This window comes from Rhinatrema bivittatum, chromosome 1, assembly GCF_901001135.1.
Source record: "Rhinatrema bivittatum chromosome 1, aRhiBiv1.1, whole genome shotgun sequence".
NCBI lineage: Eukaryota > Metazoa > Chordata > Amphibia > Gymnophiona > Rhinatrematidae > Rhinatrema > Rhinatrema bivittatum.
The window spans coordinates 310,051,900-310,068,994 of record NC_042615.1 but is presented as its reverse complement, the minus strand read 5'-3'; the positions used below and the strand labels follow the sequence as shown (position 1 = coordinate 310,068,994).

Here is a 17,095-nt window from a genome sequence, read left to right as displayed (position 1 = left end):
ACAGACAATTATGACCACCCGGAAGAGTGAGTTTTTGCGCTCTTTCTTTCTTCCCCTTGCAGGGTCTAGTTTGTAGCCCTAATGCCTTCCCCTGGGCAGTGTGCAGTTCAAATTCACCAGGAGCTGTGGTGCCATACAAGTGTCTGTAGTTGTGCAAAGAGCTGGAGAGCACTGAGGCCCAGCTGGGGAGAATAGCAGAGCAGAGGCAGCGCGGGGAGAGGAGCAGCAGCAGCTGCGGGGCAGGGAGATGCACCTTCCAACCTCCCCATCTCCACCTTTTTCCCCCCCAGCGTGCCCGTAATCCACTCACCTATCTCCCCCGGGCCGCTCCTCCATCAATCCCCCTACTCGGCCAGCAGAAGAGTCCAGCAGCCTCCCTCCCTCCTTCCAAATGCTGTCTGCTGCTTCCGCTGCGGGAAACCTTTGAAAGCCACAAGAGGCAGCTGATGGAGGGGTCTGGAGGGAAGGTCTGGAGGGAAGGAGAGCAAAGGGGGAGAAGGGGAGGGAGTGTAAAGGGGGAGGATTAGTGGGAGGATGGGGGAGTGCATGGGAAATGATTAAGGGTGAGATATGGAGGGAGGGTAGGTGAATTCATTAGAAAGGGAAGGGATAGGGGGGATGGATGATTGTTCTGAGTGAAAAATGTTCAAATCTGCACTCTAAGGCCACAAAACAGTTTGCTATGAGAAGTGGCTCCAACGTATCCATCTCATTTTTATGCCTTAGTCTCTCCTCCATTTTTTTCCAACCTCCCTCTCCACCTCTGTCATTCTCTCCAGCTCCCATCCATTTGTCAAGCTTTCACTCTTACATCTGTATTTCACAGATTTCACTTCCTTTTTCTAGCCTCACCCTCCACCTCCCAGCTCTTTCCACCTTGTAGCATTGTTTTAATGCAGGGCATCACGTTGGGCAGGTTTTGTATCCAGCATGTTGGTATATAAGAAATAAATGAAGTCTCCTGATCACTTCCTCTCTCCCTAGCTCGAGACCTGGCGAAGCAGCAGTACAGGGCGAGACGGCCACCATGAGGGGCTGGGCAGGACTTTGTGGTCCCTCTCAGGTATAATTAGTGGGGAGTGGGATTTCCTGCTATGTCGAGCTTAGACTAACGACAGCTGGGAAATCCCCCTTTAGCAGAGAGGGGCAGGGGAGGGAACCAGAGCTGAGAGTGCAGGCAGGGGCAGGCTGAGAGGGCAGAGTAGTCCTTATCTGCCAACATGTCTGGTGTTACTCCTTGTCGTTTGGATAAAGGACTGCCTTTGCCCTGTTCATCCATTTGACTGCAGGGAAATACAAGTTAACAAACCAAAATTAAAGTAAGGCGCTACCTTTTATATCAGACTAAATACATTTCATGAGCTGCTTTTGGGAGGAAGGTACTTTTAGCTCCCCAAAGCTTGGCCAGAAATGCATTAGGCTATTGCAATGAAAAGATATCGCCATTAGGTTTTGTTGGTTTATCGACTTTTCTTTCTGCATTTCGCAGGGACTGCCAGCCTCGGCACCTCTCCTCGGCTTACCTGGAGAAAGAGCCAGGCACCGTCTCACCGGTGCTCCACGATGAACCTCATGGTGGTGCCATCGAAGGAAGGTGCTGCCACGATCTGAGGGCCTTGCGGGGGAGCGGCCATACTGACCCCAGGCTTCTGGTCTTTGGGGGAAGAAGCAGTAGCTTTGCCCATGGCCTGCAAATAGGGGCTCCCTGCCTCGGGCACCTCGGAGCCGCTGTCGGAGAAGAGGCTGCTGGTCGGGAGCAGGGGGCCGCCTGTGGGCAGGAAGCCAGGATAGAGCATGTAGGCGGGGCTGAGGGCCAGTGGGGAGATGGGCAGGGTTGCGATGGGCTGGCCGGGGACCTCTAGACGTCGGCCGCCCTCGGGCTCGTAGAGTCTGTGCTTGGGCACCTCCAGCACATAATACTGGCCTGTGCTCAGGTCCAGCATCAGCTTGCGCTGCTGGTCGGGTGCGGCGGCAGGCAAAAGCGGTGGTGAGAAGAGCAGCGGAGGGTAGGCAGTGGCTGGCAGCGCGGGTCCCTCTGCCCCACTCGTCGTATTGCTGCTGCCGCCAGCGCCCTTGGCCAAGACGGTCAGGTAGTTGCCATAGTCGATGACCCCTGGCTGGTGCTTGCTTGTCAAGGGATGCAGACCTGCCTGCTCAGTGCGGCTTCCTTTTTTGCCCCCACCTTCCTCTAGCCCCGGAGGATGGGTAGCTTTGGAGGTTCTGGTTGTGTGCAGCTTAGCGGTGGTGACGGGGCTGGAGGGAGGAGGCGGAAAATTACAGGTAATTTCTGGTAGGTTTTGAGCACCACTGAGTGTGACAAGGCTCTTGCCAGGGCCATTGCTCTCTGTGCCTGGGGTGCGCAGGGCCCTCCTCCTGGACTGCTCTCCCACCTCATGGAATGCCAACCCAGGCGCCACCGCCTTTGTCTGGTGGAACCTGGCGGTGTTCGGAGCCGAACGTTGGCAATGGGGGACCCTGATCTCTCCCTCTTCCTCCTCCTCGTCCTCTTGCTCCTGACTGACCAGCGCTGACAGCACGTGGCTATCAGTCACCGGCCCCAGTAGCTCATCTTTACGCCTCCACTTATGCTGTTCAAAGGTGTAGAGCTGCTCCATGCTCTTCACAGCAGCCGTCAGCTTCTGCAGAGCACTGGGCTCTTCCTTTGGCTCCTCGTCTTTGGGTTTGTCCATCTTCCAGTTGGCCGCCTTGGACACAATCTTCACCACCGGCAAGCGGGGGTTGGTCTTGCTGGGCGCGATGGTAGCCACAGGTAGTCTGCCAGAGGTTCTGTGTACTAGCACTGTGTCCAGCAATGGCGAGGGGTGTGGCTTGTCTGCCCCTGTCTTCTCCTCCTTGTTGTTCACTGCCTGGCAGGTGATCACCAGCGGGGACAATGAGGCAGGGACATTAGACAGGACCAGCTTGGACTTGGCCTGCGATGGGCAGACACTACTGCCCCCGCTGCCACCACTGCTCCCACCCAGGTGGGAGCTTTTGATCAGCTTGCGGACGTCTCTCACTTGGTGTAAGGTGCCCAGGGACTTGGGCTTGCTTTCTCGCACATCCCGCACCAGGAACTGGGGCAGCTTCTCCTCACCCTTTGGAGGCAGTGGCATTACCAGTCGCCCTCTGTCTTCAGCTGCCCAAGCCAGGTTGGGGGTCAGCAGCTTAGCAATGCTGAAGGGCTGGTCCTTGCTCTCTGCCATCCTGGATGTGACCTGGATCTCAGGTGTTTGGGTGGTGACATGGGCGGCCGGTGGCTCCTTGCCATGGTCTCCACCATGGCTGAAGCAGGTCTGATGCGTGTAGAGGGCAGATGTGGCCGAGTCCTTGGTTACCTGCTTCTCAGACTGCTTGTTGAAGGGCATCTGTTGCTGGATGCTGGGCATGAAGAGGCGAGACATCTTGGTGGAGCGTCCCACTGAGACCTCGCCCAGGTCAGCCCTCTGGTCCTTGTCCCGGGCCACTTTTTTCTCCTTCTGCTGGCTCTGGTCCAGTCTCTGCAGCTCCTTCTGGTGCCATGATCGGAAGGCGCTGTGTTGGCTGCTCTGGAGGAGCCCTTCAGCTGTGCTCAGCTGACCATCACTGACAGTAGCTTCCAGGCTGGGCAGCCTGGCATCTGCACTTCCATTCTGCCGGCTGCAGTCCCAGCTTGGGGACGCCTTCTCCTCAAAGAGCTGCTTGATTTTGTCTACTGCGACCACGGTGCAGTCAGAGCCACCCTCATGGTAGTGCGAGCCCTGCCTCTGGAAGACTCCGAGGGGGCCATCCAGCTCCTTGACCGGTGCAGAGTCAGAATGACGCTGTTGAATGGCTTCTGTAATTTCTCCCCGCTCCATCTTAAACTCCTGCTCCAATTGAATTTTCTTAGAGATGACATTTTTCAGCAGAGTGGAGGCAAGGTGAGACTTCTTCTGGACTCCCTCCATGGCTTCTGCCACCTGGCAGGACTGCTCCCCAGCACTAGCCCCCAGCTCTCTTGGCATGCCACTCTCTGAAATCTCATCCCTGCAAATTGATGATGCTGCTGCATTTCCTGGAGGGTTGGGGAACCCGGTGAATGTCTCTGCAGCCCCTGCACAGGCCTGGCTGCCTATTGTCTTGTCCACAGGCAGCTGACAATGCTGATTGCCACGGGGCTCCTGCTTGAAGACGCTAGCCCTGATGCTCCTCTGCTCGTCTGAGATAGACTCCTTGGGCTGGGCGCCTCTAGCTTTGCAGTCTAGCAGAGTGGCAGTGGAGCAGCAGCGCTGTTCAGGGAGGGAGACGGTGGAGGAGGACGCGCTGGAGCTGAAGTTGATTGCCTCAAAGTAGGGGTAGGCTAAGCTATGGAAGGCCCGGGCCGTCAGGCTCTGCACCTCCTTGTCCGCTTCGTCCAATTCACTGACAGCGCTGGAGGCACCACTGGAGGCCTCGGCGGGGGCACCCCAGCCCCGAGTCTGCAGGCGCCCTGGCAGGGCGATGTGCTTGGCCAGTTCGTGCTGGGGATGGCTAGTGGTCAGCGGTTGCTGCTTGACTCTGCCTGCCAGCTGGCTCGTGGCTTCCTTCCCACGCTTGGCAGCAGCCACGATCATGTTTTTCTTCCCCACAGTTTCATTGGGCTCATTGATAGCCCGGGGAGCCGCTTTGATTGATTGCTGGCTCTGGCCCTCTGCTCTCTGGCTCCCAGTGCCAGGGGTATCTGTTTCAGAGGCGCTGCTGGTGGTGGTGTTGGTGGTGCTGCTGCTGCTCACCAGATCCGTGCTCTCACTCGCCGGGGGCCGCTCACCACCGCTGATGGTGGTCGCAGGGCTGCAGCAGCTGGAGTCGCTCTCCTGGCTGTCATCGCTGTCTTCCTCGGTGAGGGTGCCCTCTTCACTGCCAAAGGATGCATAGTCCACCAGGGAGTAGATCACGTTGTCCTCCTCGAACTGCCAGCGGGAGGCCGCTGGGCCCATGCTGTCGTCATCGTCCAGCTGGTGGTCCACTTCGCACAGCTGGATCTCGTGGGTGGTGATATAGAAGGGCTCCTCACCGCCGCCACCCGCTGGCCGCCCCCGCCGCCGCCCAGGGGGAGAGTCACAATCTGCTGTAGCGGCAGTGGCACCGTCTGGGTCCAGGGGGCTCTCTCCGCTCTCATCGCCGGAGGTGGCAGGCTGCAGGTCTCCCCCCGCCTCATGACAGGCCCGCATCTGGCAGCAGTCTTTCCTGTGGGCCGTTGAGGCGGGGTGCAGGGGGTTTCTGTTTCCAGATACTCCTGGGCCTCCAGCGCCTTGCTTCGGTCTGACAAAAGCCACTTGGCTCCCTGCGAAGCTCAGCTTGATGGTCTGGGGGCTGTTCCCGGCGCCCCTGGTTGAATCGTGGATCTCCACGTGGGTGCCTTCCTGACTGGGCCGGGCGGAAGCCTTGAGCTGGGTCTGAGCCAGCATTCTCTTCATGGCTGCGGTGGGCCCGGAGCACTGGGACTCCTGCAGCCCTTCCCGGGAGAAGGATCGGGCCTGGCGGATCTCTGGCCGCTGTTTTCTGTTGCCACCGTCGAGCTCTCTTTCCCTGTTCTTTTCCTGCTCCCAGTTGTTGGTCTTCCAGCAAGAGCTGTCAGTCTGAATGCCAGCGGTAACAGAAGGAGCAATCCAGGCAGCATCTGCTGCAGCCCGACCCCCTACACACACACACACACACACACACACACACAACCCCCCCCTCCCCCCCCCCGGCAGCCAGAAATGAAGGGAAAGCATTAGGAAATTCTCCTTTTCCTGAATGGGATGCACACGTCACCCTGCAATTATTTCAAGTGACAGAGACTCTCCGCCACCCACTTCCCTTCCGCAGTAAACGAGCAGCAACCGGGGAGAAAACTTAAATAAAGGTGATATTATTGGGTTGGGGGGGGGGGGGGGTTGTGTGGTCTCTGTTGACCCCAGTACGTCTTAGAACGGAAACAGTAATTATACATGATGTCCCCCAACAAGTTGCGCAAATCATGAACTCATAAAAGTGGCTTTATAAATGGACTTGGCTATGTTTACATCTTGCGCAGAGATAACTTACTAAATATAACTGATTTTCAGTTGGTCAGAGAAGTAAAGATACAATTAGGAATGAAAACAAAAGATAGTACTCAGCCCAGATTAAAAATCTTACTCTGTCATGTTTGGGACAAAAAGTACCTCCAGTCCATGACTTTTGTTGCTGTTTTCAATAAAGAATGACTAAAGGGGAAATGTCTACACAAATGGCTCGACCTAATAGCTCAGATCAAAGAATAAGTTAGCGTATTGAAGTGACATGCAGCCAGGCACCCTAAGTGGGCTCCAATATCTGATTATCACATTACTATACATAAGATTGCACACACACACACACACACACACACACACCCACACCACCAGAGGGTGAATCACTAATTTGTGAAAAATTGTATTCCATGAAAGCAATGCTCAACCAGTGGACAGGGGAATGTGATGCAGAACGATCTCAGGATAAGAGATGACCACATACAGATGCTCCAATGATACAGAGCAATCAGCAGTGCAGGGGCTTAAGGCTCAGACTGGCTGCGTATCTGCAAAATCCTTGGATCCCATTTACCCATGGACTTTATACTAATTTAATTTCCAAAGTGAAAATACCTGCATGCTTTCACTGAGAATTCCCACAGTCATATCTGCATGCCTTTTTGTGCCGGTAACTTTTCTGACTAAACTAGATGCATACTTTTAAATTTTTTCATGCATGTGATTCCAAATCCTGACCCTTAGAACTCCCCCCCCAGCGCTGGTAAATGGCTGCACTTAGTGGCTCTGCCTGGTGCTTTTACCCAGATATCGGCTGGGCAATTTTTCAAGAGCTCATTTCTGCAGGAAAACGCTGTTTTAGCCACAGAAATGGCTTTATACATGACCCTCTAAATGTCTTTTGCCATAAAGAAGTGTTTGTTTGATACTGCACGTTCTGTAAATACCATTCAGATGATGATAGGGTCAAAAGTTATTTTTGCAGACCTAAATTTGATCTGAAGGGTGACTTGTGGTTGCCAAGAGATGCTCAACCAAACAGTTTTATTAATCATCCTTGAATTTCCATCACATATACATGAAGCCCAGAAGGAGGAATTTCTTTCCTTGGGCAGGGATTGTTTACATTACATTTCACGTCCACACATCAGAGGAAGTGAAAGCACATGGTAGAAATGAAGCAATGACGTCAATATTCAAAAGCCATTTAGATGGATAACCGAAAAGCTATCCGTCGAAATGGTAAAATGATGATATTCAACGCTGCTTAAATTGGAGGCCGGAGGTGGGCGGGAGGCGTTTCCAGGAGAGGCAGCGTTAAGTTAAGTTATGCATCTAACTCTGGTTTGCACCGTAGGGCTGTCCTAAAGTTAGCTGCTGAATATCCCAGTTAAGCTAGCTAGCTAGGTGCATCCGGATAACTTAACTAACTGCTCCACGGCTGAATATCGGCCCCAATATTTTTGCTGAAAGTCAAAGCTAGTTCTGCCCTCTCTCTTATCCAGGGGCGGATTGGGCTATCGGGGGAGCGGGCATCCCCTGGTGGGTCAGTCGCTCTGGTCACGTGGTCTGCCGAGCATGGCCACGACAGAGCCACGCTCGGCAGACCACCTCCTGGGCTGGCCTGGGCGGAAAATCCCCGGGCCGATCTTTACCCGGAATCTGCCCCTGCTCTTATCATTCCTTGCTAATTTTTACTTCTGTGAAGAAGAAATAGTGCCTGCCTCTCGTAGGATACAGACAAGTGGTAGAGAAAAAACATTGGATACTTTCTTTTCTTCACAGACTGTATACTGTCAGGGAGCTGAAAGGGAAGAGGTTTGCTGTTGAGAGAGCAGAAGGTCCCTTTGACTAGTGCTGGAGCGGCAACCGCTGGCACTGGTCAAAGCTGTGGAGGCCATCTCACTAAACCAGGAAATTGCAGGCATGCATTAGTTGCCCTAAATGAATGAAACTCTATTTTAAACAATTATATGGCTAGCACCATAGCAACTTCCTGAGGTCACTGTCCTGCTGAAAAGGAAAAGCGGTCTTTGCCTTGAAGAGGCAACTTCGTTTGGGTTTGATTGGAGGAGATGAGACAGAAAGAAAATGAATTCCACATGTGAAGAACCTGTCAGGAGTAAATATTTGATTCATTCAGATTTGGGACTTAGAAATGTTTCCAGCTGAAGAATATTATGGGGAATCAACTAGATTTACAGATTATCTGGCTTATTTAAATCAGATAGTGTACGTCGCAAGTTCATATAAAGGGAGTAGAATATCTGCACCTTTTTGAGGTACATAATAAGAGTTTTATTGTAGTAGCATAGCATGTACAATGGTTTTATAAATGGTAGATATTGTTTTTAAATTTGTGTTTTAACAGAGCAAATCATTCTTGTTGCAATAGTTTAAAAAGACCCTGAGCCTGATATTCAAAGCCACTTAGCTGGCTAAGTAGCAGCTGCTGAACATCAGGCTATGTTCAGCACTTGCCACTTAGCCAGAGAAGCCACTTATCCAGCTAAGTAGATAGCTGGGTAAGTCAGGCACAGGCCATGGGCGTAAAGGGACAGCACTGCTTATTCAGATAACTTTGGGCCAGATTCATTAAGGCTTTTCTCCCCTTTTGTGTCTATCGGAAAAACCCATAAGCTCGGATTTTAAAAGCCCAGCACACGTAAATTTTGGTGTTTACACGCGTGGCCGGGCCTTGCATGCGCCACACGCATTTTCTAAAGGGCCCAGCCACGTGTGTAAACACCGATACGTGCACAAGTGCCAGGCACTGAAAAAAGGGATGGGCAGGGGGCGTGGTCTGGCATGGGGAGGAGCAGGGCGGGATGGAGGCCATTAGCCACTGCCCCGGGGAAGTGCACGCCAGCAGTCGGCCGGCACTCGTAACTTACCTCTGCTCCAGAAAACAAAAAACCTACTTATTGTTAGCATAGGGGTCGGGGAGGTCGGGGAGGAGAGAGGAAGGGGAAGGAAGGTTAGGCAGGGGGTTAGGGAAGTTCTCTCCCAGTCCGCTCCTTAATTGGAGCGGACTGGGAGAGAGTTCCCTCCCAGTCCCTCCCAGTCCGCTCCTTAATTGGAGCGGACTGGGAGGGAACTGGGGAAGGCCCCGATTGCATCGCCGTGCGTCATTTGCAAATATTCACACTCACACACACCCTGCGCGCTGGGAACTACATGCACATGGTCGCACGCATACATCTTTTAAAATCTACCCCTTAGTGACTCAGGTACTTAGCTAGATAAGTGCCATAGAGCAGGTCTATCTTAGCCGGATATAACTTATCTGGCTAAGTAGTGCCGAATATGGGGATAATCAGCAGTATATTCCTTGTAAGTTAACCTGATAAGGCTTATCCGGCTAACTTAATATAAATGTTCACTTTTGAATATTGACCTCCCTATGTGTAGCTCAGGGGTAGGCAACATTTATGAAGTGGTGTGCCAAGATTTAAATAGGAAGTAGGTAGCGCTGGTCCTCGAGTGCCACAAGCCGGTCGACAGCCTGTTCCGCCAGATTCCTTTCACGCAACTCTTGAATATTTTAATTGACAATTTTTGGTTAAAATGTTCAGGAGTTATGAAAAAACGATTGAAATTGATAAGTTTTTCCTCGTGTAACCCTACCCCGGTGGGCCTATCCTGCACGGGTGGGACCTGAAAAGCATTTGTAACTTCTTGGGGGCAGGAACCCTGACATGCTTCAACGGCAGGGGAGAAAGACTGAAACTTCACTTTCAATGCATATCCAGCATAACTCTCTGCTTCAACGGCAGGGGGAATGAAGAAAAGTGGATCTATATACAGACAACTAACAAGGATTGAATTACATAGTTTGGGTAAACAAATAAGCATGGGTGTAGCTTGCTTATTGCAGCGGTTACCACCCCTAACTAATTAAGCTAGATATTTCATTTAGATGCAGCTCCAACACTGCTCTCTACATTAATGGTGGGGGTGGAAGGGTAATAGAACCAAAAGGTTACTAAGAGCCAAGAGAAACAGATAAGTATGAAAAAAAAAAAGTGTGAAACTTGATGGGCAGACTGGATGGGCCATTTGGTCTTCTTCTGCCGTAATTTCTATGTTTCTATATGTTTCTATGAGATGACAGAGGAAGTAGGGATATGTTAAAAAGAATAGGTGTTAGAGCAGTCTTGGGGGACACTTGAGTTAGTGTGATACCAAGTTTTTGGGTACTTGCCAGGTACCTGTAGCCTGGATTGGCCACTGTTGGTAACAGGATGCTGGGCTTGATGGACCCTTGGTCTGACCCAGTATGGCATGTTCTTATGCTCTTCTCTCTTGCCCCTTCCCCAGGGTGTGGATCCTTTTGGTTGGGGAGAAAGGTTTCCTTTCAGGGTCCAGTGCAGGGGTGACTTAACTTCCTCCCGGTTGTCCCGGGGAGAGGGGTAATCTCTCTTCTCTATGAGTGCGGCGGGCCCAAATAAAGATGTTGGATGCACTGAGTCAGTGTCTGAAATTAAAGTCTTTACTGATAAATGAATTGGAAATGGTACAATAAAGATGCTTCCAGCACCACAGTCTTTCTGGCTCTTTTCTACAATCCCTTTTTCCTCTGTCTGTGCAGGAGTCTTTTAATAGCAAGGGATCCATCCACCCTCCTGGATTAGGTGAAGAAGAGGTCCCGGCGGGCAGGGCAACCTTTAAACTGGACAGGAAAACCCCTTCCACGGTGGCCAAAAACCTAATCCTTAGACAGAGAGTAAACTTTCTCTCTTCCTCCTGGATGTCTCAGTTTAAGGCCCTTTTCCATTAACCGAATATAACATTGGAGTTACTCCTCACAACAGGCCACTATCTCGGATGGCAATTCCTCCCTATCCCTGGGCATCCCAGACACAGGGTTCCCCATGCCCTGAATCCAAGAAAGGTCCGGGTGTCTAGTGATGCTCCTACCATGAAAAGTTAACCCCTTCCCTCCCTCCCAAACCAACCCTGAGGAGTATCCATACCAGCTAAAGAGCAGACTGGCAGGACCGCCCTCCCAACCAGAGTTAGGAATCTTAGGCTGAGTTAGCCCGTTCCCTCTGACTGGGTCTGAAAAGTGCAAAAAAGGTAAGCGCCTACTATCTCCTAACTCTTCGAAACTTATAAAGGACGGCCTCCAGACTCTCAGGAGAGAGCTGTTATACAGCCCCCTCAAAGGGAGGGATTGAATTTGAATGGGTCTTCCCGCCATTCATTAATCTATTCTATCTAGTATTTCCCTGGGCTTAATGGTAACCGAGAGGGTAGTTGGGCTACACCCCTCTCCCTCGTAGGCAAAATCTGGGCATGGGTTACTCTTGCATAAATTTTACAGTAGAACACATATTATTGCATTGCAGTACCACAGCTATACCACAAAATAATAGTGACGCACAACATAATACAGCTCACTTTTGGAGCACAGGCATCTAAGTCTGTCTGGATTGGATCCAGGGCCCAAGCAGGCTCTGTAGCTGATGTAGGCACTAGCATACTGGCATGCAAGCTCCATCCTTCAATGGAAAACCAAATAATATATTTACACTACACCAAACTTGGATGGAGAATGGTAATGGAATAAAGACAGGCCAGTTCTACCTCTACTGGAAATCCGAGGGTACTGCCACTACCCTTCAATGCTGTGGACTCTCGCACCATGCTGTAAACATGTACCCAAAAGTGCAAAACTTCTGCCTTAATAAGGGAAGATGAAAACTCTGTTCTATTATTCCTCTGGTCTCGACTCACTGTTCACTGATGAGATACGGGAGCTATCTCTGCCATACCTGAAGACTGGAGGATAGCAAATGTAACCCCAATATTTAAAAAGGGCTCCAGGGGCGATCCGGGAAACTACAGACCAGTTAGCCTGACTTCAGTGCCAGGAAAAATAGTGGAAAGTGTTCTAAACATCAAAATCACAGAACATATAGAAAGACATGGTTTAATGGAACAAAGTCAGCATGGCTTTACCCAGGGCAAGTCTTGCCTCACAAATCTGCTTCACTTTTTTGAAGGAGTTAATAAACATATGGATAAAGGTGAACCGGTAGATGTAGTATACTTGGATTTTCAGAAGGCGTTTGACAAAGTTCCTCATGAGAGGCTTCTAGGAAAAGTAAAAAGTTATGGGATAGGTGGCGATGTCCTTTCGTGGATTGCAAACTGGCTAAAAGACAGGAAACAGAGAGTAGGATTAAATGGGCAATTTTCTCAGTGGAAGGGAGTGGACAGTGGAGTGCCTCAGGGATCTGTATTGAGACCCTTACTTTTCAATATATTTATAAATGATCTGGAAAGAAATACGATGAGTGAGATAATCAAATTTGCAGATGACACAAAATTGTTCAGAGTAGTTAAATCACAAGCAGATTGTGATAAATTGCAGGAAGACCTTGTGAGACTGGAAAATTGGGCATCCAAATGGCAGATGAAATTTAATGTGGATAAGTGCAAGGTGATGCATACAGGGAGAAATAACCCATGCTATAATTACACAATGTTGGGTTCCATATTAGGTGCTACAACCCAAAAAAGACATCTAGGTGTCATAGTGGATAACACATTGAAATCGTCGGTACAGTGTGCTGCGGCAGTCAAAAAAGCAAACAGAATGTTGGGAATTATTAGAAAGGGAATGGTGAATAAAACGGAAAATGTCATAATGCCTCTGTATTGCTCCATGGTGAGACCACACCTTGAATATTGTGTACAATTCTGGTCGCCGCATCTCATAAAAGATATAATTGCGATGAAGAAAGTACAGAGAAGGGCTACCAAAATGATAAGGGGAATGGAACAACTCCCCTATGAGGAAAGACTAAAGAGGTTAGGACTTTTCAGCTTGGAGAAGAGACGACTGAGGGGGGATATGATAGAGGTGTCATGAGAGGTCTAGAACGGGTAGATGTGAATCGGTTATTTACTCTTTCGGATAGTAGAAAGACTAGGGGGCACTCCATGAAGTTAGCATGTGGCACATTTAAAACTAATCGGAGAAAGTTCTTTTTTACTCAACGCACAATTAAACTCTGGAATTTGTTGCCAGAGGATGTGGTTAGTGCAGTTAGTATAGCTGTGTTTAAAAAAGGATTGGATAAGTTCTTGGAGGAGAAGTCCATTACCTGCTATTAAGTTATACCCTTGTTAAATGTAAACCGATCCGATATGGTTATTACTATGAAGGTCGGTATAAAAAAGTGTTAAATAAATAAATAAATAAATAAATAAATAAGTTCACTTAGAGAATAGCCGCTGCCATTAGCAATGGTTACATGAAATAGACTTAGTTTTTGGGTACTTGCCAGGTTCTTATGGCCTGGATTGGCCACTGTTGGAAACAGGATGCTAGGCTTGATGGACCCTTGGTCTGACCCAGTAAGGCATTTTCTTATGTTCTTATGAGAGAATTAGTAATTAGTCTGCCTTCTTCAGATGGTCACCTCCTTCTGTGGTCTCTACCTGTGATAAAAATTTTATAGCGCACCGGATGGGCAGTTGCACCCAACCTACAAAGGAAATTATTACTTGAAAGTGGATGATACAAATTACTGATGTGCACAGATTTTGTTTGTCATTTTTGTTTTCGGTTGTTATTTGTTTGATTTCATTTTTAAAATGGTTCAGAGGGTGTTTATTTTGGGTTTCCCTAATTTCGGAGTCAGTGCGCACTAACGGGACATCAAGTTAGCGCGCACTAAGTCCCGTTAGTGCACGCTAACATAAAATATAATTTTTCGAAATTTCGTCATTTTTGTTTTTTTGTTTTATGGTGCTCCCAAGACAAGACAAAATACACAATTTCATTGCTATTGTCTATTTCGTTTAAAACAAATGCACATCTCTAATACAAATAAATCTGAGGACACTATTTTCAAACAATTTTGGAATTTTTTTTTCTATTTTTTAAAAGGTTTCTTCACAACTCAAAAGTTTTAAATCCAAAGGATGACCAACCCACAGCTTTTTGAGGTCTTCTGAGTGGCAGGGTAGGTCACCACCTGCAAAACAAAATAACAGCAAAACATAGTTCAGGGTCACAGGGTACATCGTGGGACGTAGAAAACACATAGGCAAACAATATACTGAATAGCCTCTTTGTAGTCCTCTTCAATTAAAATAAAGGATGCCCAAATTAGCGACAGCTCAAATTCTTCATACAGGTGCCATCCTTCATCTGGACTGGCATGCAGGTCACACCGCCTCCAGTGGGGCCACGGTTCCAGCCTCAGGTCACTGCTGCAGTGCTTGACCCCAGTCTGGGATACATTAAGGCTTCTTCTGTGATCCAGCTCTTTTAGAAAAATTACTTTTAAATTGGTAACTGCCCCTTTAAGAGCGGCTCCTCAAGCCTCCTGTTCTTCCTGCTGCAGACTTCTTTATTTCTCCAGCACTGCTGAGATGTCGCTCTCCAGCTGACCAACTCCTCCAAGGCTGCTCCCAGGTATTAACACTGATCCTCCCTCTCAGGGTCTTCTTTTCCCCTTGCTGCACTTTCTTGATTTTGGCATGGCCCCTCGCAGTGCTGGCCTGCTCTTTGTCGTGCGACGGCGCCACTGCTGCTCACTACCTTGTCGTCACAGCTCTTCTCCCAGCATGCTCCCATGCCAAATCGCTGGGCTTCTCTCCTTCGGCGTGCGATCACGCCGTGGGAGCTGCGTTCCTCCTGCTCGGCTCTGCTCCCTCCCGGCCAACCTCTTGAACTCCTCGGCAGCAGGAGAAGCTTCGGAGCTTAACATCATGTAACTTAACATCATGTAACTTAACATCATGTAACTACAGCATGGTTTATTTTTCCCTATCACCTTGCACTTGTCCACATTATATTTCATCTGCCATATGGAATTCAGTCTTCCAGTCTCATAAGATCCTCCTGCAATTTATCACAATCCGCTTGAGATTTAACTACTCTGAATAATTTTATGTCATCTATAAATCTGATCATCTCACTCATTGTATTCCTTTCCAGATTATTTATAAATATATTAAAAAGCACTGGTCCAAGTATAGATCTCTGTGGCATGCCACTATTTACCTTTTTCCTCTGTGAAAACAGACCATTTAATCCTACTCTGTTTCCTGTCTTTTAACCAGTTTTTCAATCCCCAAATGGACATCTCCTCCTATCCAATGACTTTTTAGTTTTCTTAAAAGCCTCTCATGAGGGACTTTGTCAAATGCCTTCTGAAAATCCCAATACACCACATCATTTACTTTTATCCACATGTTTATTCACCCCTTCAAAAAAATGTAGCAGATTTCTGAAGCAAGACGTCTCTTGGGTAAATCCATACTGGCTATGTCCCATAAAACCATGTCAATCTAAATGTTTTGTGATTTTATTCTTTATAATAGTTTCCACAATTTTTCCCAGCACTGAAGTCAGGCTCACCAGTCTATAATTTTCCAGATCACTTCTGAAGCCTTTTTTAAATATCAGGGTTACATTGGCCATTTCCAGCCTTCAGGTACAATGAATGATTTAAATAATAGGTAACAAATTAATTGTAATAGGTCTGTAATTTATTTTTTGAGTTCTTTCAGAATTCTGGTGTGTATACCATCTGATCCAGGCGATTTGCTACTCTTCAGTTTGTTTCTTTGGCCTACTACATCTTTCAGGTTCACCATGATTTGGTTCAGTTCATCTAAATCATCACTCTTAAAATCTCTCTCTGGAATAGATATTTCCCCAAAATCCTCATCAGTAATTATCAAAGCAAATAATTCATTTAATCTTTCAATGATAGCCTTATGTTCCCTAAGTACCCCTGCAACCCCTCGATCATCTAATGATCCAACCAATTACCTCACAGGCTTCCTGCTTTGCATATATTTTAAAAGTTTTTATTATGAGTTTTTGTTTCTCTGGTCAACTTCTTTTCAAATTCTCTTTTAGCCTGTCTTATCAATGTTTTATATTTAACTTGTCAATGATTATGCTTTTTCCTATTTTCTTCAGGTGGATCCTTCTTCCAATTTTTTAAGGAAGATCTTTTGGCTAAAATTGCTCTTTCACTGCACCTTTTAATCATACTGGCAATTGTTTTATTTTATTTATTTATTTAAACAATTTTATATACCGTTGTGCAGACAAAGTCCATCTCTATGGTTCATATTTTCAACATATTAAAAAACAGGAAGTAGAAAAATACAGCTTCTTATAATTGTAAATATCAATAAAACTATATTATTAACAATAAAATTATAAAACTATAAGGCTATAAAATTACCACAAGCTAAAAAGAGCAAGAAATATAAAATTTCAAACCTAATAAAACAGTAAAAGATTAGATAAAAGGATAAGCCTGCTAAAAAAGTACTAATTGCCTTCAGGCACCACTATTCGCTATTGCTCATCTACAAATGCTTGGCGGAATAACCATGTTTTTAATTCTTTCCTAAATTGCTTCTTATCCTGCTGCAATCTCAGGTCCGTTGGCATTTTATTCCAGTGTTTAGGACCCGCAATTGATAACGCTCGCTCTCGAACTTCACACAAGTGGGCAGATCTAATGTTCGGGATTGAGAGTAATCCTTTGTTTGACGATCTCAAATTGCATTGCGGTACATGTAATCTAATTCTGTATTTAACCAGTATGTCATGTCTTCGTGTAGAATCTTGTGAATAATACATAAAACTTTAAAAATTATCCTCTGTTCGATAGGGAGGAGCACTGGAGTGATATGGTCTCTCTTTCTAGTGCCTGTTAATATACGTGCAGCGGTATTCTGTAAAATCTGTAGAGGCCGTAAAGTGCTTCTTGGCAGGCCCAACAACATTGCATTACAGTAATCTAATCCTGTTATCAATGCTTGTAATACTGTTCTAAAATTTTCTTGGGAGAGCAACGGTTTAAGGCGTCATTAGTTTACAACAGCCTTCCCTAACTTTCTTCGTGAGTGGAATACATGTAGACTGCGCTTCTAAGATGGTGTTTTTTTAACACTTTCCACACCTTTTGTATACTCTTAACCTTTGAAGCTGCACCTTTCAGTTTTTTTCTATTTTTCTCATTTTCTCAGTTTCCTTTTTGAAAGTTTAGCACTAGAGCCATGGATTTACTTATTGTCCCCCTTCTAGACATTAATTCAAATTTGATCATATT

At 47.5% G+C, this 17,095-nt stretch overlaps 1 protein-coding gene across 1 annotated transcript in view; it reads right to left on the bottom strand.

Moving 5' to 3' along the window:
- C1H4orf54 (chromosome 1 C4orf54 homolog) overlaps positions 1-5,533 on the bottom strand; it is a 42,542-nt gene extending 37,009 nt beyond the window's left edge. Inside the window, exon 1 of the mRNA XM_029597247.1 lies at positions 1,524-5,533. Within this exon, the coding sequence (XP_029453107.1) occupies positions 1,548-5,417 (3,870 nt within the window). The 5' untranslated portion in view covers positions 5,418-5,533 and the 3' untranslated portion in view covers positions 1,524-1,547. The remainder of the gene's footprint in view (positions 1-1,523) is intronic.
- Between the last annotated feature and the right edge of the window lie 11,562 nt (positions 5,534-17,095).